Source organism: Xiphias gladius, chromosome 6 (assembly GCF_016859285.1).
Source record: "Xiphias gladius isolate SHS-SW01 ecotype Sanya breed wild chromosome 6, ASM1685928v1, whole genome shotgun sequence".
Lineage (NCBI taxonomy): Eukaryota > Metazoa > Chordata > Actinopteri > Istiophoriformes > Xiphiidae > Xiphias > Xiphias gladius.
Genome location: NC_053405.1, coordinates 25,589,213 through 25,606,521, shown reverse-complemented (window position 1 = coordinate 25,606,521; position 17,309 = coordinate 25,589,213). Strand labels below are relative to the sequence as shown.

Sequence of the window (17,309 nt, the reverse complement as noted above, 5' to 3'; positions counted from 1 at the left end):
CAAAACAGGGCAGGCAAACAAATACAAAAGGGCTGGGCAAAAGACGAGGTCAAGACTAGGCTATGTACTAACAAAAACCAGGAACACTAACACTAGGAGAATGCTGGACCACTTGTCACAAGGAACAAAGATGAAATTGCACAGAGTGAAGGGAGCACAGAGACTAAATACACTAAGAGAGGGGAGTCAATTGGACACAGGTGACCCAAATCAGGGGTACGGGCAGACAACCACAAAGGAGGGAAACACACGAGGGCAGGAAGTGGGGATCTGAAACAAGGAAGAGTCACTGATGCCAAAATAAAACTGGCAAGACTACAACAAATGACAAAACTAAGAAAAACATGACCTAAGGAGCAGAGCCACACATGACAGTCAGCACATTAAACCCCCTAAGTCAGTTTGCCCCCTCTTTATAGTGTTATTATTAAAAAATTTTTTAAAAAAGTCATAAAACATCTGGTCACTGTAGTTTTTAGCGAACATTATTCAGTCAGAGAAAACAGTGCATTTGTTGGGGCCTATTTTCAGACACAGATATGGTGTTCTATTGAAAATTTACAGCAGTACTACAGTGTATGTGGGAATTACTCAAAATAAACTACAGTTTATGTGTTCATGGTAGTAAAGGAACATTTCACCCAGTGCAACAATGTGGCTCATTGATGTGTTTTTAATATTTTTGGGACAAACTCTACGCCACAGAGGAAAAGGCTACACCCAGCGTTGTCTTACAGACAATACTTGTTATTAGGATCAATTCATTGTTGGTTTTGGGCTTTGCATGGGATTTGTTGACCAAAATATGTAGAACAACATCACCACACCACATGTCCTTGAAACGACTGCTTACCACTGTCTTTTGAAATGTCAGGAAACAGAGAAAATCATTGCTGAACTCAATGAAACTTGGGAAGAGAAACTTCGCCGAACCGAGGCCATTAGAATGGAAAGGTTAGTTATGCAATATTCAATTTTTATATTTTATTTTATTTTAATGGCAAAATCCTTTTTGAGATTCAGTTTTTCTCTTAGAAAAGAATCTTAGTCAAAACAAACAAATAAAAAGACAAGGATTCATGAACACAATAGGCTTACAACATAAAATGGCTTACAACAGACAGAAATAACATCAAAGAATGAACTGGTAATGTTGAAAACAGAACATGTTGAGTCTATGCTGAAGATTACTTAAGAATCTTGCAGAATGTAAAATATTTTACAATATAGTTAAGAATATTGTTTTTGTATTGTATAAAACATTCATCATTCATCCACAGAGAGGCCTTGCTGGCAGAAATGGGTGTAGCAATGCGAGAAGATGGCGGGACAGTTGGTGTGTTCTCCCCTAAGAAGGTATGAGACACTTCCAAAACTCCTCTGTGATGTAAGACTAACCATAAAAATGACTGACTAAAATGCTTGTTTATGTACCCCAAAGCCCTCCGATAGCCCTAGAAAGCCCCAGCCTGTATTTATCGACACAGTTGGGCTGTTTTCCCCCAACGAGGTTTGTGGCTGTGAAGTGTTTAAAGCTGTCTTCTTCTCTGAGTGCTCTTAGTCTCACTTACACAAGAGCCTCACCAAGGCAGATCAGAGGAGGGTTTCTCTTTTTCATTAAGTGTTATCTTAAATCTACTTCATTAGTCACTTCAAACACTCCCTAACTGCGCTAAAGGCAGCAATGGGTGTAAACATGGGGGAAAAGATAATGGTAGTACCCCCATTTCAGTGATTTATGGCTGTTTGCCTGCAGCCCCATAACATCTGTCTGAGACTACATTAAACACTGCTGTTGTGAAGCTGTGGGAGTGAATCTGACTGCATGGTTTTAACTGTTACTGATTGTTTCCTACTGGTAGAGATTGCTTCTCAGCCCTCTGATGTGCACAATATGCATATGTTATATTGTAAACAACATACGGATAATAAACAATTTATGTATATTACTCACCATTTCTACAATGAGTAAATTATTCCTTATTTTGTGTCAGACGCCTCATTTGGTGAACCTCAATGAGGATCCTCTGATGTCTGAATGCCTGCTGTACTACATTAAAGACGGGATCACCAGGTTAGATACTGACATTTTACAATGTAATATTACCTCAAGAGAAATATTACTCACTTTAATGGTATCTTGAAAGAGCAAAGAGTGTTCAGATGAAGTGTATTAATTGCTTGCTCTCATATTGTCACCTTTTGTTTTATTAGGGTTGGTCGTTTAGATGCCAGCAGTCGTCAGGATATAGTCCTCAGTGGCCACTTCATCAAGGATGAGCACTGCACCTTTACTAGTTCTGCTGGTCCAGTGGGAGAAAGTGAGGGATCTTTATATTGCTCCACAGGCTTGAAGTTGTGTATATCACAGTTTAATATTGACAGACAGGAGGTGAAGCTTTACATTGTCACTCTCTGTTCCTAAGCAGTGGTTGTGCTGGAGCCATGTGAAGGAGCTGAGACTTATGTCAACGGAAAGAGAGTGACAGAGCCTACTGTCCTGAAATCAGGTCAGTAAACGCTCTTGTTCTTTGTCTTCCTCATTTTCACCACACCGGCCTCATAGTACCTAGTACCAACATGTATGTTGTGCGCTCTTTATGTATGCATTTACCTTACTTCATTCTGATTTTTGATACCCTTACAGGAAATCGCATCATCCTGGGGAAGAGCCATGTGTTCCGATTCAACCACCCTGTGCAGGCTAGGGCTGAGAGGGAGAGGACCCCCTGTGCTGAGACACCTGCTGAGCCTGTGGACTGGGCCTTTGCCCAGAGGGAGCTGCTGGAGAAACAGGGCATTGACATGAAACAGGAAATGGAACAGAGGTACGTTGGGGAAATACCGAGCCATACAACTTAATTTTTTTAAAGAACAGCTGTGTAGGTAGTAAAAAGGGTCTCACAACCATATAGTGGAAAGCAGCAACAGATTACAACAAGTAAACTAGGAGGGAAAGAGGAATAATACTACTGTTAACTGAAGTTTTTATAGCTGACACATTATACAAGCCTGCTGCACAGAGCGCAGTAAATGGCATGCTGCTCCAGAAACTTTTTAGACACCAGTTAAAAGTGAAAAGTGATTCCTTTGAAGTGATGCATCATTTTCTCAAGCCATTTTTTTCACTTGTTTTATGTCTGCAGGCTGCAGGAGTTGGAGGACCAGTATCGAAAAGAAAGAGAGGAGGCCAACAACCTTCTGGAACAGCAGAGATTGGTACAGTAATGAAAAGCTTAGCAAGTATCCTTACCACAGAACAAATCATCGGTGTGCTGCTAGCATTAATCATTAAATCTACAGGAAACTAGATCTAACTAAGATTACGTTATTTGCAGATGTATCTATAGATACAGTATATCTTTTAGGTATAACTTTCTGTATATCACATGCAATATATTATAAACAATTTAAGTTAATTGAAGCATTGTATTAGTGTTCCTCTGCATCTTTCATACAGCATCTTAAATGAAAATAAGCCATAAAATATTTTTCCTGGCTTTATATACAATAGATGAATATTTTTTGAATGAGTCTTAGCCCTCTATTTCAATGATTATGCCAGTCGACTGGAGATATCACTCATTCGACTGACCTCTGTTCCTAAATGACTTGTTAATGTGCCACAACCAGGTGTTTTAACAGGGATCTTCATTAGTCAATTGTTTATTATGGATTAGGATTATGAGAGCAAACTGGAAGCTCTTCAGAAGCAAGTGGACCGTTATTACCCAGAAGCCCCTGAAGAAGAGGAGGAGCCAGAGGAAGAAGGTGGTGCAAATAATCAAACACATACACCTCTGCATTTCTATGTTGTTAGTAAGAAAATCCTTGCCAAATGATGATCTTTTATCCTTGTGACCCACAGTTCAATGGACAGAGAGGGAGCGAGAGCTAGCTGTGTGGAGCTTTCGTAAGTGGAGGTGCTACCAGTTCACCTCTCTCCGTGACTTGTTATGGGGAAATGCCATCTTCCTCAAGGAGGCCAATGCCATCAGCGTGGAACTCAAGAAGAAGGTCCAACATATTACTGTGATTTATACTCCTTTGTATGAACTGATGTTATAATATGGCTGTTTGACTGTACTGATGCTTTGTGTGTCCTTGCAGGTCCAGTTCCAGTTTGTGCTGTTGACAGACACTCTCTACTCCCCTCTGCCTCCTGACCTGTTGCCCCCAGAGGCAACTAAAGACAGAGAGAAGCGACACTTCCCACGCACCATTGTGGCTGTGGAGGTGCAGGATCAGAAGAATGGAGCCACCCATTACTGGACATTAGAAAAACTAAGGTAGAGTGGCTTCAGAAAGCATTCAGACCCCTTCTCTTTTTGCACACTTTCTTGTGTTGTAGAGTAAATCAGTTTGGACTATTTGGACTTCTTGGCTTGGTTTTTGTCCTGACATGCGATGTGAATTGTGGGAACTTATATAAACAGTTGTGTGCCTTTATAACCTATGTCCAGTCAGTTCAGTTTACCACAGGTAGACTCCAGTCAAGGTCTAGACATGTCTCAAGGATAATTAAAGGAGAGAGGATGCCCCTGTCCACAGTCTGGTGTGCCACAGCGAAGGGTCTGAACAGTAAATGCGAGATTTCAGTTTTTTAATTTTGAATAAATGTGCAAACATCTCTAAAAACCGGTTTTCCCTTTGCCAGTATGGTTATTGAGTGTAGATTGATGGGCAAAATGGCAATTTTATTAATTTAAAATTATATCTATAACACAATAAAGTGCAGAAAGTGAAGGCTACTGAATACTTCCTGAAGCCACTGTACACGAACATGCATAAACTCTTCACATAACTATTTTTTTTTATTCTGAGGCTGATATATTGTTAAAATACAGCCATAAATGTAGCTTTCCCGTATTCTTTCAATGTAGCATTGTAATATGTAAAGACTGTATAATTCTGGTTGGCTGCTCTGTAGCTCATTAAGTCAGATTAATTACTAGAAACATTCTCTTCAATAATTGTTCTACCAAAAAAAAATTTCTGCAAGCCTCTGATATACTGCAGTACCAAAAAGAGAAATGTTTTCAGTGTCTATGAGGTATAAATTTCCCATATAGCACACTAATCACTGCAAGAATATTTCTCATTTATCCATTCTGTTGGGCATAAATGTATATACGACCTATTGTGGTAATTTTTGTTGATCCTTGCAGGCAGAGGCTGGATCTCATGAGAGAGATGTATGACCGTGCTGCTGATGTGCCCAACAATACCACTGAGGACTGTGAAAATGTGATGACTGGAGGTGACCCCTTTTATGACCGCTTCCCCTGGTTCCGTCTGGTTGGCAGGTAAATGCTGAACACCATTGGCCTTATACAGTATATGAACAGGACAGGCCTGCATTAATACTGAGCTCATACCAAGGACAACAGCAGCAAGCAAACAGAAGCCCAGTGTTTACCATACAGTACTCATCCATTCAGCATAATGGAAGGCAGTTGACCGTAACTGCCACATCTTGTGAATGCGGTCAACTGATGAACCATGAATGACGGAGACACCAGTATGAAGCAGTCTACAGTCCACTTCATTATGGTGTCGCTGTCATTACATACTGAAGTCTGATGTTCCCAGTCTAGGCTCTGAGCACACCAGTGTCATCCCATCTCACCATTTCAACTAATAAAACAATTGTATTTGAATGAGGGACTTACTGGGCATCATTTATTGATAAGCATACAGAACAGTGATCACAAATTTGCACAGGCAGAATTTGAAATTTAGTTTTACTTCAGTACATTGTATGTTTTTTTTAATTCTATGTGTTTTTTTCAAGAGTGAATCATGTTTCTTCTTTAAATTTCTTTTTTCTGATGTCATTGTGTATTTACTGTATTTATGCTGGACATAAGCTTTGCAGCTTTGACACACAGGATTGACGATCAAATGTGCTTGTTGATGCCAGGCCTGCCTTTTTTAATGGGGAAAAATCAGCTGTGAAACATTTGAGAATGAAATTTCTTCTGTCCTCCTACTGAAGGGCTGCTGTGTCTTCCTCTCTCACTTTGGCATTGCATGCTCCCAACCACTCTGCCAAGCTCTCTCTCTTTCAGATGGGTCCTACACATAGTCACATGCCCATGTTACATAATATTCAGCATATCAAGCCTTCAATGTCATTTAGCTCCTACAAGACAAGCAAAAATGATCAGGCAGTAATCTGAAAAATATCCACTAAAAATATGCTGTTTGTAAGCTCATTCATAATATGTCATTTACAATAGGTGAGTAATATGTAGCCAAATCCACCCCATCTAATGAAATGTAGTTGCCCAGGCTAATTAAGTTGAAATTGGATGTGGCAGTTTTATTTTGAATATTTGTTTGTACTCAGACCTATCCAAAGCCAAAGACAGTCTTTAAGTTTACGACAAAGAATTTGCAATCTCTGAGGGGGTTGAATTAATTTTAAATGACTATAGGATCACCCAACAAGTGTAAGTCTATCTGACTCCTGTGATACCTGGAAGTGACTGGCATCTTTGGAAAAGAATCTGTGTGCTACAGGGCGCCTCTACCTATACATAAGCAGTTAAATACTTTTCACAACCATTGTAGCTTGTTTGCACTCTTCCATCTATACTCTCTGTCTCCACTTTATGCTGTCCATTAAAACGGACAGTAAAAGCCGATTTTGGTTCTGAAGGTTGAAGGTTTTCTCCAGTGGGCCACTCCACGTGGTGCTCTACCACCCCTCTTGTTTGAACAAGTGTGTGCTTTCTATCTAACTGTACTAACCTAGTTCCCATGTCTCTGGCTGCATCAGAAACCCAATTTTCAACGCATGCATGAGCGAGCGCACGAGTGACCCTACCCCGTCCCCGACCCTCTCCAACTCTGAAATTACTGAGCTGGCTGACTCGCAGCGGGAGGGTCCAGGGGATGAGGAGTTGGAGGAGTTGGAGGACCTGGACGATGATATCTTTTTGGACGACCCGTGCTCGGAGCTCGGGGGAGAGGATGATGATGATGATGATGATGATGATGATGATGATGATGATGATGATGTGGGAGAGCTCGGCCGAGGCTCCAGCGAAGGCCAGGATCCCTTTTACGACCGCTCACCATTATTCAGTGTAGTGGGAAGGTTGGTGAGGTTTCGGGAGCATGCTGGTGGAGGAAACTAGCTCTTTCACGCTGAGATGCAGGGTCTGTTTCCGATAGACATCAGCACAGATGAACAGACACTTCTTAAAATGCAATAGACAATACAGATATAGTATAATAGTATTTTCTCACAAAGTCCTCACTCTTTTCTGGATTGTGTTTGCATGAGTGCATAAAATTGAAATCAAGGTTTCTGCAACACGTGAGTGTCTTTTGTTTTCTTATGTGGCAACAACAGATCTTCTGTCCAAATTAGCCTGCTTTTTGGTTTACAAGCAGACATTTTCCACTGTACTGTCCAGTTGGGACAAGTAAGCTATAGCTGTAGTGTCAACATGGAGTTGGGGCATTACAGTTGGATATCTTCAATGGAGATTTGAAAACCAACTTTACTTGTATTCGTTTAATTGAGGGATTTCCATTCATTTAATCTTCTTAAAAACTTTATGCTTGCTTAGTATTCCAAGTCAAACGATCCACTTAAGTTTCCATTCCCTGTCTCAATTGTCATTGCCACTTTGTCTCAAATGTTTGAGACATAAATGTTCTCGAATGTCAAACCACTGTAATATATATTTTTTTCATGAATATGTTACTGAGTGGACACTGGAGTAGACATTTCTGGGCTTCAAGGTTTATCTTTTGCTGTCTTTGTTTAATCTCATCAAATTAGATGCTTGTTTTTGTTTATTTATTTGCTAACAGTTTTTTTTACACTATCTTAGACTAAGTGCTTTTCACTCATGTCACAATTCTACTTAACAAACAAGTGCTTTTAGTCAGCCAGGGGTGGGTCAGTACATACTAACTGTTTCCATGAAAATTCAAGCAATGTTGATGCTCAACGGCTGCTTGAGGTGTGTGTCTCACTTATGTGTGGCTAAATGTACAGTAGTGGCTTTTAAAGAGGACCATTCACTAGCCAAAGCACTGACATGTCTCATGGACTATACTGAGGTCTGATTTGCATAACACAGGAACCCACAGCGAAATGTTCTCACCATGCTGTGAAACCTGAATAAGAATGAAAGAGACTGAAAATTATTCATACGAAGTAGCAAAGTGGAGTTCAAGGAAGACTCAAAATCTCAAGATGAAAGAGCTGGTTTCTACTGCAGCTGTCTCTTTTAGGCATGCCAGAGCACAAGTCTTTTCATTTTTACCTTTTTTGTCAATTTTTACTTGAATACGTCTGATGATGAACTAGTGCCCCTATTTTGCACAAATTAGCACTTCACCCAAGAGGTGCCCTTTTGATTTCTGATGTCATTCATTGGTTTTTGGTGTAGCATATAATATATCAAGCTGTTGGCAGTTTTTATTCAAGCTGAGCCATGTTCGGTATGATGATTTCTGTTCCATTTGCTTTTGATTCCTTTGAGTCAAGAAGTTGAAAGCATTTTTGTTCACCTTTTTTGTCTGAGCATGCCTTCTTTGCACCTCACCAATCTTGTCATAAGCCTCTCCCTTTTTACACTGCACCCTTAAATGTCTACGCCTATTGGCTCGTGGAAAATGTGGTCTTTGACTGCAAGATCATGTATTGTAGCTAAAAATTAGACACAGAATAATCAAGAAGGAGAAACATTTGTAATGCAGTTGTTCCCACATTTTTATTCTCAAGCAAAATGTAGTGTTTGTCACTACTAGCTTTTTTCAAATCTAATGGTGCCTCATCTAAATCTGAAGTGCCTCAGTTGTTTAGTTTGGCTCTGCACATTTGATATTTAGTGTAGTGTTTTCATATTGAGGCACATACATGATGTACATGTCATTAAGCAATACAAAGAAACATTATTTCAGGATGAGGAAAACATCAACTCTCCAGCTGAGTATTGAGCTGGTTTCCAGTATTTTTAATTCATTTAAAGAATTCAAAGTTGACCCTTACACACATGCTCCCTAGCCTCACCAAGCTCTCATTAGTATAGTAGAAAAGTTAAGAAATACTGCATGCGACCCATAATTGTCCTGATAATATCATCATTTCTAGATAGTGAGGAAAAGCCCCTACGAAGCAATAGTAAAGGGCAGCCATGGCCATCGCAAGAGCAGTCCCAGCTTCTGTTTGGTTGCTTTGCAGCTCTGTGTTCTGTTGTCCAGTCCAGTCAAATTTATCAAGTGTGACACATCTCCTCAGCTTCGTTGTTTTTAATCTTTTATTTTTTTCTCTCTCTCCTTCTGCTTCCTGTCCAGGGCTTTTGTTTATCTGAGTAACCTGCTGTACCCAGTTCCTCTCGTCCACCGTGTGGCCATCGTCAGTGAGAAGGGAGAAGTAAAAGGCTTCCTCCGGGTGGCAGTGCAGGCCATATCAGGTAAGGCTCGTATCCTCAGCCTCACCATTGTTGAGAGAAAGGGCAGGAGGGGATCGTAAGGACAGGCTGTGTGTGACTTCTTGAGGGAGTGAAGTGAAGGTGCTTTGTGTTTCCCTCCAGCGGATGAGGAAGCTCCCGACTACGGGTCAGGAGTGAGGCAGTCAGGCACTGCCAAAATCTCATTCGAGGATCAGCAATATGAAAAGGTAGAGAATTCACTAAATGTACTATATATGGGACTTGTTTATACACAGTTACCTACTAATCAGTGTTTTTTGCATCTTGCTTTTGCAGTTCCAGTCAGAATCCTGCTCTGTAGGACTGTCCCGTACAGGGATTTCCCAGGAGGAGCTTCGTATCGTGGAGGGGGAGGGGCAGAACACAGAAATGGGACCCTCAGCTGATGAGGTCAACAACAATACATGTGCGGGTAATCGTATTTTATGAGTGAATGGACACGTTTCGTGTGTTTGGGTGTGTGTGTGTGTGTGTCTGTGTATGTGTGTGTTTCTGGTGTCTTACTGAGTAGGACACCCACTGATTCTAGCACACCTCGCTGTTAGTCATTCCAGACTGAAAGACTCACAGTTCTCAACACAAATCAGCCCAAGTCGCTGCCCCAAACAGAACACAGCTGAGTGTACTGACAATCAACGCAACTTGGCCGGCTCCCTGGACTGCAAGCTTTAACCTGTATCTAATTTTTGTTTTGCATTCCTCACAGCTGGTGCAGACGAGTTGGAGAATCCGCCGAAGGCCAGTCTGGAAGGCCCGTTGGATGCTCTGGAGCACCTCAGGATTGGTAATGTTTTTACCTTCAGGGTAACCGTCCTGCAGGCTTCTAGCATCTCTGCAGAATATGCTGATATCTTCTGCCAGTTCAAGTAAGCATTCATCAAAATGTTTGCAGAATTACTGTAATGATTTTCAGTATTTATCATATTTCGTTTACAGTTTCATATGTAAATTGTTATGTTTTGCTATTTTGATTTCAGTTTCATCCACCGCCATGATGAGGCCTTCTCTACTGAACCCCTAAAAAACACAGGCCGCGGCCCTCCTCTTGGTTTCTACCATGTGCAGAATGTAAGGAACATCCACACAGATCCTGTATAATGATTTGTTGTTGTTGGTTCCAATAGGTCACGGAATTAAAATCACTGTTTTGTTTTTGTAGATCGCCGTTGAAGTTACTAAATCCTTTGTTGACTACATCAAGACACAGCCAATTGTGTTTGAAGTGTTTGGACACTACCAGAAACAGCCTTTTCTTCCTCTCTGTAAAGATATCATCAGGTATTATGATAAGTGTTCATATAATGAATAAAGTTTACTGCACAGACAAAGACATAATCTTTATTGTTGAGTTTTCATAATGACACATAACTGTGTATTGTTATTTCCACAACCAGTCCATTACGTCCCTGCAGAAGACAGTTCCCACGAGTGATGCCTCTGTCCAAACCAGGTAAAACTTCAAGCTGGGGTTATTTTTCTTTAATTCCATGATTTATGTGTGTTGCATAGTCTTTGTACTGGTCTACCTGCAAGTCATGTCATCTTAGCTTCATGTTGTTGGGTCTGAGCAGTGGACTCTGACGCCTCACCAGACTGGGAGAAATCGCTGGAGCTGATCCGATTCCTGGTCCCAGATGTGTTCAATGGGGCGCTGGTGGACTCGCTGTCAGGCCATGCCCTGTCTGCCGCTGGCTTGACTGCTTCTTTCCTACTGGAAGCAAACGAGCGAGCTCACTTGCCAGCTCCGCCCGCCTCTATCTGTTCAGTTATTAAAGCTCAGAAGCCGGGTTGGTTATTGATGTCAAATCCAAGAGAATCCTGCAACTGAAAACCTTTTTTATATCAAGTGTTTATCTTGGCGTAACTCACAGTAAAAGATACATCAAAACCAAGTGACTGTCATGCCAAATTACAGTTCATTGAATAACTATTGTTTCAAAGAACAATATGTATTATTCTAATGTAGAGATTCAAGCTGCTGTGACAACAAGCATCAGTTTTGCTGAAGCATTATTATATATTATATATATATATATATATATATATATATATATATATTTATTCTGCTATATTTTATATTACAGTTACTGTTCCCTGACTAATAGAAGCTCTAATAGTTTTAAGAATGATGTGAATTGATATAAAAAAGGATGTTTCTTGTGTCAGCATTCATTTGGATTGGCTCTCTAGTATATTGTGTGTTTACTGTTAATCTTTGTGGTGGATTCTCCCTGCAGTTCCCTATTTTGAGCTCCTCTTGAACTGAATCACATTGCCTTTCTGCTACAGTAGTAAGGAATGATACTTTCTCACATAGGAATGTTAACTAATACAGTACATTATATTGTAAATTTATATATTACACATAACAGAAAAGATAAGACTTATTGATCCCCGGAGGGGAAATTCACATGTTAGAGCACCACAAGAAACAGAGTCAGAAAACTGATAATGAACTATTTGACATAATAAGTACAACAAAATGAGAATTCAGGAAGGGAAAAGAACATTTGAATGCTATAATACATTATATACATCACAATACTTAATTCATGCTGTATACATTATTTGTTTAATATGCAAATGGTTGTGTAAATATGTGCAGAAGAATACAAATACATAACATACTACATGTAATATTTATAATATTCTATGTAGTTTATTTCTGCTTGAGCTTGGGATGCAACCTCTGGGATGCATGTGAGTGTTTTTTCATGCACACTCTCTCTTAAATCTGATCACCTTTTGGGGAACTATCTTAAATTTGAGGAATGCAGTTAGCTCATAGTCAGACACAACCTAATCATTTCTACAGAAAACATTATGATCAAAAATCATAAAAAACATACTTTTAAAGGGGATACTGTTTAAGGAGTTTGTGCATATGCTTTTCCTCATGCACAGAATGGTTCAGTCTGTATTTATGTATACAAAGGGTTAGGGCAAAGTGAGAACCCACAGAGCCAGAGCTAGTAAAGGTTTACAAATACAATTATCAAACTACACAAGGAAACGAAGATTTTTCTATGAAAACTTATTGGTATTCTCCTTTAAGAGAGGACTGTAGAATTGCTAAGAAATCTGCCGAAGGAAAGGACATCCTTCTACAGAACTGACTGGATCCTTTTTTCTTCCCTTTCTCCTTCCTTTGTAGGGTTAGAGCTGCTCTCAGCTCCCTGTTCATAGCCATTAGTCTGCTCTCTGTTTAAACTCAAACCGTCTTCCTTTATAACCTGCTCTATCTCCTTTTTCAACACAGTACCTGCCACCAAGCTGACAACCATGACTCGCCCACAGGCAGGAACCTGCCACTGTAAATATGATCTCATGGTATTCTTCGAGATCTGTGAGCTGGAAGCCAATGGAGAGTGAGTGTCGTGTGTCAATCCTCGCAAAGCGTCTAGTGCTGAAGTTCATTTTCACTCAGCAGATTCTTGGAATCATTTTGCAGAGCTTTCCATGAAATTTAATGTTGAAGACATAAATTTGATAATTATTAGAAAACTTGGGACCACAGAAATCTCCCTTGTACCATAAATCCAGTGAGGCCTGTTTTCATCTGTGTCTTTCCAGCTACATCCCTGCGGTGGTGGACCACAGAGGAGGAATGCCTTGCCATGGCACATTCCTACTGCATCAGGTACGTCAGTCGCACTTTGGGTAAATATAATATTTGGAATTCTTTAAATGTACTGAACATAACCACACTTCATTTTCTTTCTTTGCGGTCTTACTTTTCTTCACCTCTTTAGGGCCTCCAAAGAAGAATCACTGTTACTATTGTACATGAATCAGGAGGTGACATGGAGTGGAAGGAAGTCCGTGAGCTTGTTGTGGGTAAGTTCTGTTTCCAGGCCTTCTTACCCTGAAAACCAAACATTTCACCATCAACGTGTATGAATAGTTGTTACCGAGGTATGTGTGCTTTCCCAGGACGTCTCCGCAACACCCCCGAAGCTGATGAGACCATCATTGACCCCAATATTCTCTCCCTCAATATCTTGTCTGCCGGGTATGTCAGGCCCATGCAAGATGACAGGTACGTAATGGTGAAGACGGTTGATGGAAACACATTACTTTACAGCTGCAAGATCTTTTCAAATGAAGTACAACACTGCGCCAGTGTATCTTTTGTATGTTCCTTTAGCTTAGTGAATTCAAATTTAGAAACGTTTAGCCACAGATGCATTTATTCTACAATTGTGGCAGCTTGGCTGAATTTGGAAACCGCTCTATCATTCAACAATGGTCTCATCTGAGGACCTTGCTTAATTACTGCTGTGGCAGTTAATGCTCTGGAACACGACACACAGGCAGATGCATGGCATAGTGAACCAGCTGTAGTCCTCAGGAAAGAAGCATGGATGAAGAAGCAAATCCTGAATGTTATAGCAAACCTCAGCAAGTTATTTTGTGCTTCTAATAATGTGTCTGCATGAATCTGCTGTAGTTTCCTATCTCTAACTGCAGGAGGTCACACACAAAATCATCCAGAGTGACCATGGGCAATATTAGAAAACATTTCCTTGATTTATTTACACCTAACCTTTTTTAAAACTTAAATCTGCCACATCAGTAGTTACGAATTCACTTGTCCATGCTGGCTGTGCGACCCTCCTTGGTGTTAATTTGTGCTCTCGTTGTTTGATTGTCATCATTGCACCTACATGTTCCATCTCACCTTGTTAATTACCTCACCTCTAACCCCTCTCATCTCTCAACCATGATTAGATCTACTAACCCCAATACTGACCTGCTTATGGGCTTTAAGGGCCTTTCATTTTTACCCAGCACCCTCATTTTACTACATCTCACTTCTGTATAAACAGACCTTCACTAATTAATACTGTAGCGCCCCAAGATGAAATAAAAATGCATGTCTTTCTAACTTATCCAGCAGCATGTATCACTAAAAGTAGTGTAAAGTCACTAACACACCTTAAACTATCTATATACGGAGTCAATATGATGTCATGCATTGGACATATTAACATTTCATCATCACTTTATTGAATCCATTGGTTGACTCTCGATATTTACGAATCACCGACTGTAGTTAATCAGCCTTTAACATGCAATGCCCTATGTAAGGCCTCATTTAAAGCCCTGAAAATGGTGTTTCTGGGTGTGTTATTCGATTGCATCCTAGTTTGTAGAGTAGACTAAAAGCCAGGAGAAGGTGCAGTCTGACTGATTAACAGTTAGGAGAAACAACAGACCAATGTCATTGCTAATATTGTACTGAAATTTGCAAACATTTTTACTAACCTCATAAAATTAACCGACGGACAAAAGTTAGTACAAACTATGTTGCTGTTTGTGACTGTGACATCTTATTGGATAATGTTTTTCTGCGGCCAGCCAGCAGAGGGTAGTAGGTTTCTTTTAAGGCTTGCCCCATTATGTGAGCTCGTGTTTGTAGGTTTACTTAAGATATACATTAATTACTGGCACAAGGACTATTAACTCTTCATTGGTTTCCCTTTTAACATCTAAAATCACTTACCATCACCAGTGTATGGTGGCACAATAACTGTTCAGTAGTACTATGTATCACACATAATGCCTTCACAGTATATTTAGTGTGTTATATGGAAAAATATCAGTGTAGATTTTCTGTCCTTATGTCCTTTGGCCTTAATTATCATATCACCCAAGTTAAATACATCAAAAATGTAGGCTATTTTTTAAAGGAATTTTGCTATTTTAACTTGTGATTTTTGTGACCCTCTGGTTTTGGCTCATTGCTTTATCCCTTTGCTTTTCCAACCACTCTCCCAAAAGCCTAACAATGCCAACAACATGATCACCCAGACCAGGGTTTACTGAGTTTCAGTTGAAAGCAACCAAATGCTCCAAGCAGCTCTGACCAGTGGCCCTGCTCAACCAGCCTTTCTTTGACCGTGGTGCTGCACCCCTGGGGTTTTGACCTTCAAAACAATACAAATACTTTACTGTGCTGTTATGGCCTCAATAGCCAATAATTAGGTTTAAGGGCCCAGCACCAGGCTGTGGTCCAGTGTGGTCCCTGCTCAGTCTTGCTAATACTAACATCAAAGTATAAATGGATGCTAACATTTTTCTCCCTCCAGTCCACTAACGGAATGTTGTTTTTTGCTTTTGCAGACAGTTTCTTGATTCGGACATGCCTAGGTATATTATTTTGCCTCTCTTCCCGTGCTCTTAAGTTACACAAACACCTCATCTTTTTAACGTCCTCTACACTCTGTCGTTCCAAGTTAGCCCCCAGTGATTTTGTTTCCTTCTCTTCTACTCTGCCATTACTGTCAGCATTTCATCTGTGCCTCTTTGTTTTCTCCCTCTCATGAGAAGTGAGGGAAACTTTCCTGCATGTCCCTGGTTCTCTTGCTGCGCTGGGTGTGTGTTTGACCTGTTATCAGGCTGCAGTTTATGATGGACAGGGTCTGCATGGCTCGCTGTGCTTCACGTAGACTGTCCTTGGCTGTGTCTCTGCTGGAGGTGTCGTGGGGCCAGTATCACACTCTCTGTTTCCACTTCAGCAGTTGCTACAGGACCTTATGTTATAAGGCTGATTACAGAAAGTGTACAGTCAATAATACATCACTCTTGCATTTGTCTTTAGGACAGAAACAAGGAATTGTAAAATGTTGCCCGCATTAGCATCCTTTTACTCTGTCCTTCTCCTGATTGTTTACAGATGCTAATGTATTCATAGATTCAATTTAAAAGGCAGCAAATTCATATCCAACATGATTGTAGTCTATAAGAATTAAAGTGGAGGAACTTACAGATTTCAGTATGAATACGATGTTTTAGTACTACTTGCCAGTAGAGGGTGGTAGTGATCCATTACTTTAACAGTTATTTTGAAACAACAAAGGCAGAGATGCATCCTGTACTCAGCAAGAACATTCATAAAATTTGGAAAAACTGTCATCTTCCCCTTCACTCTCTCCACTCTGTTTATTATTTTCATGTTGTTGACCTTTGCAGTGAAGCAATATTTTGAATCCATGGATATGGTTTTCTTAGTTACCTCTAATACCAAGGGACTCAGAGTGCTTCCCATCACAGCTGCAGAATAGTAACAGGAACACTAGTCATCCACTGTTACTCAAGTGCTGTATTATGGATAGCATCATTTACAGTACCAACCCTGGCATAGTATTCAAATGCATCTATTAAAATGTAATCTAGTGAACAATTACCTCACCAGTAGCACTTTTCCCATAATTACTGCAATGTTGTGAATATTTTTAAATCCTGCTTGTACCTCAGTGAAACTCTGCCAAACACCAGAAACAAACGGTTCCTCACATGTTACGCCAGCAGCATGACTTCAATCCTGGCTCCTGCATTTTTAGGAGGTAGTAAAATGTAGAGAAGCACATGTTGGTGTAGTGCAAAGAGGAAATTGCTTCCTTGTCTTGTACGCGAACAGGTTTCTACTACTGGGAAAGCAGTGTGTGCGTGCGTGTGTGCGTGCGTGAGTGTGTGTGTGTGTGTGTGTGTGTGTGTGTGTGTGTGTGTGTGTGTGTGTGTGTGTGCGTGCGTGTGTGTGTGTGTGTGTGTGTGTGTGAATGCACTTGTTAATTACATACAAAAACAGGGCACTTCTACGCTGAATCCCCTTAACTCTCACAATGAAGCAGTCAGTTCTCTACTGCTGGCTGTTTGCTTTCTTCTGGGTGTCACAATGTCCACTTTCCCACAAGGTCACCTCAGTCCAAGGCCATTTGGGCCCAACATCTGAACCTCATGAAGAGTCCATTCAGTCTGTTTTTATGGCTTACAGAAACATTAGTTTCCTTTTACAATTCTTGCTTGGATTATCTTTTTTAGATTTAAGGCCGTACTGGGCTGCGGGCC

At 40.4% G+C, this 17,309-nt stretch overlaps 1 protein-coding gene across 5 annotated transcripts in view; it reads left to right on the top strand.

The window, feature by feature from the left end:
* The window catches only part of kif1aa (kinesin family member 1Aa), a 41,092-nt gene that overhangs the window by 17,151 nt on the left and 6,632 nt on the right, over positions 1 to 17,309 (top strand). For 2 of the 5 annotated variants that reach the window (XM_040128677.1, XM_040128679.1), the window contains exons 15-36: positions 875 to 954; positions 1,281 to 1,356; positions 1,995 to 2,074; positions 2,215 to 2,321; positions 2,427 to 2,510; positions 2,648 to 2,828; positions 3,147 to 3,219; positions 3,681 to 3,771; positions 3,869 to 4,017; positions 4,111 to 4,289; positions 5,169 to 5,306; positions 9,322 to 9,440; positions 9,561 to 9,646; positions 9,735 to 9,864; positions 10,165 to 10,324; positions 10,436 to 10,526; positions 10,618 to 10,736; positions 10,853 to 10,908; positions 12,718 to 12,826; positions 13,032 to 13,098; positions 13,211 to 13,295; positions 13,392 to 13,497. In XM_040128677.1, the coding sequence (XP_039984611.1) occupies positions 875 to 954; positions 1,281 to 1,356; positions 1,995 to 2,074; positions 2,215 to 2,321; positions 2,427 to 2,510; positions 2,648 to 2,828; positions 3,147 to 3,219; positions 3,681 to 3,771; positions 3,869 to 4,017; positions 4,111 to 4,289; positions 5,169 to 5,306; positions 9,322 to 9,440; positions 9,561 to 9,646; positions 9,735 to 9,864; positions 10,165 to 10,324; positions 10,436 to 10,526; positions 10,618 to 10,736; positions 10,853 to 10,908; positions 12,718 to 12,826; positions 13,032 to 13,098; positions 13,211 to 13,295; positions 13,392 to 13,497 (2,366 nt within the window). Of the gene's footprint in view, positions 1 to 874; positions 955 to 1,280; positions 1,357 to 1,994; positions 2,075 to 2,214; positions 2,322 to 2,426; positions 2,511 to 2,647; positions 2,829 to 3,146; positions 3,220 to 3,680; positions 3,772 to 3,868; positions 4,018 to 4,110; positions 4,290 to 5,168; positions 5,307 to 6,784; positions 7,106 to 9,321; positions 9,441 to 9,560; positions 9,647 to 9,734; positions 9,865 to 10,164; positions 10,325 to 10,435; positions 10,527 to 10,617; positions 10,737 to 10,852; positions 10,909 to 12,717; positions 12,827 to 13,031; positions 13,099 to 13,210; positions 13,296 to 13,391; positions 13,498 to 15,584; positions 15,612 to 17,309 lie in introns of all 5 variants that reach the window. The other 3 variants (XM_040128680.1, XM_040128678.1, XM_040128676.1) reach the window with 3 other exon arrangements.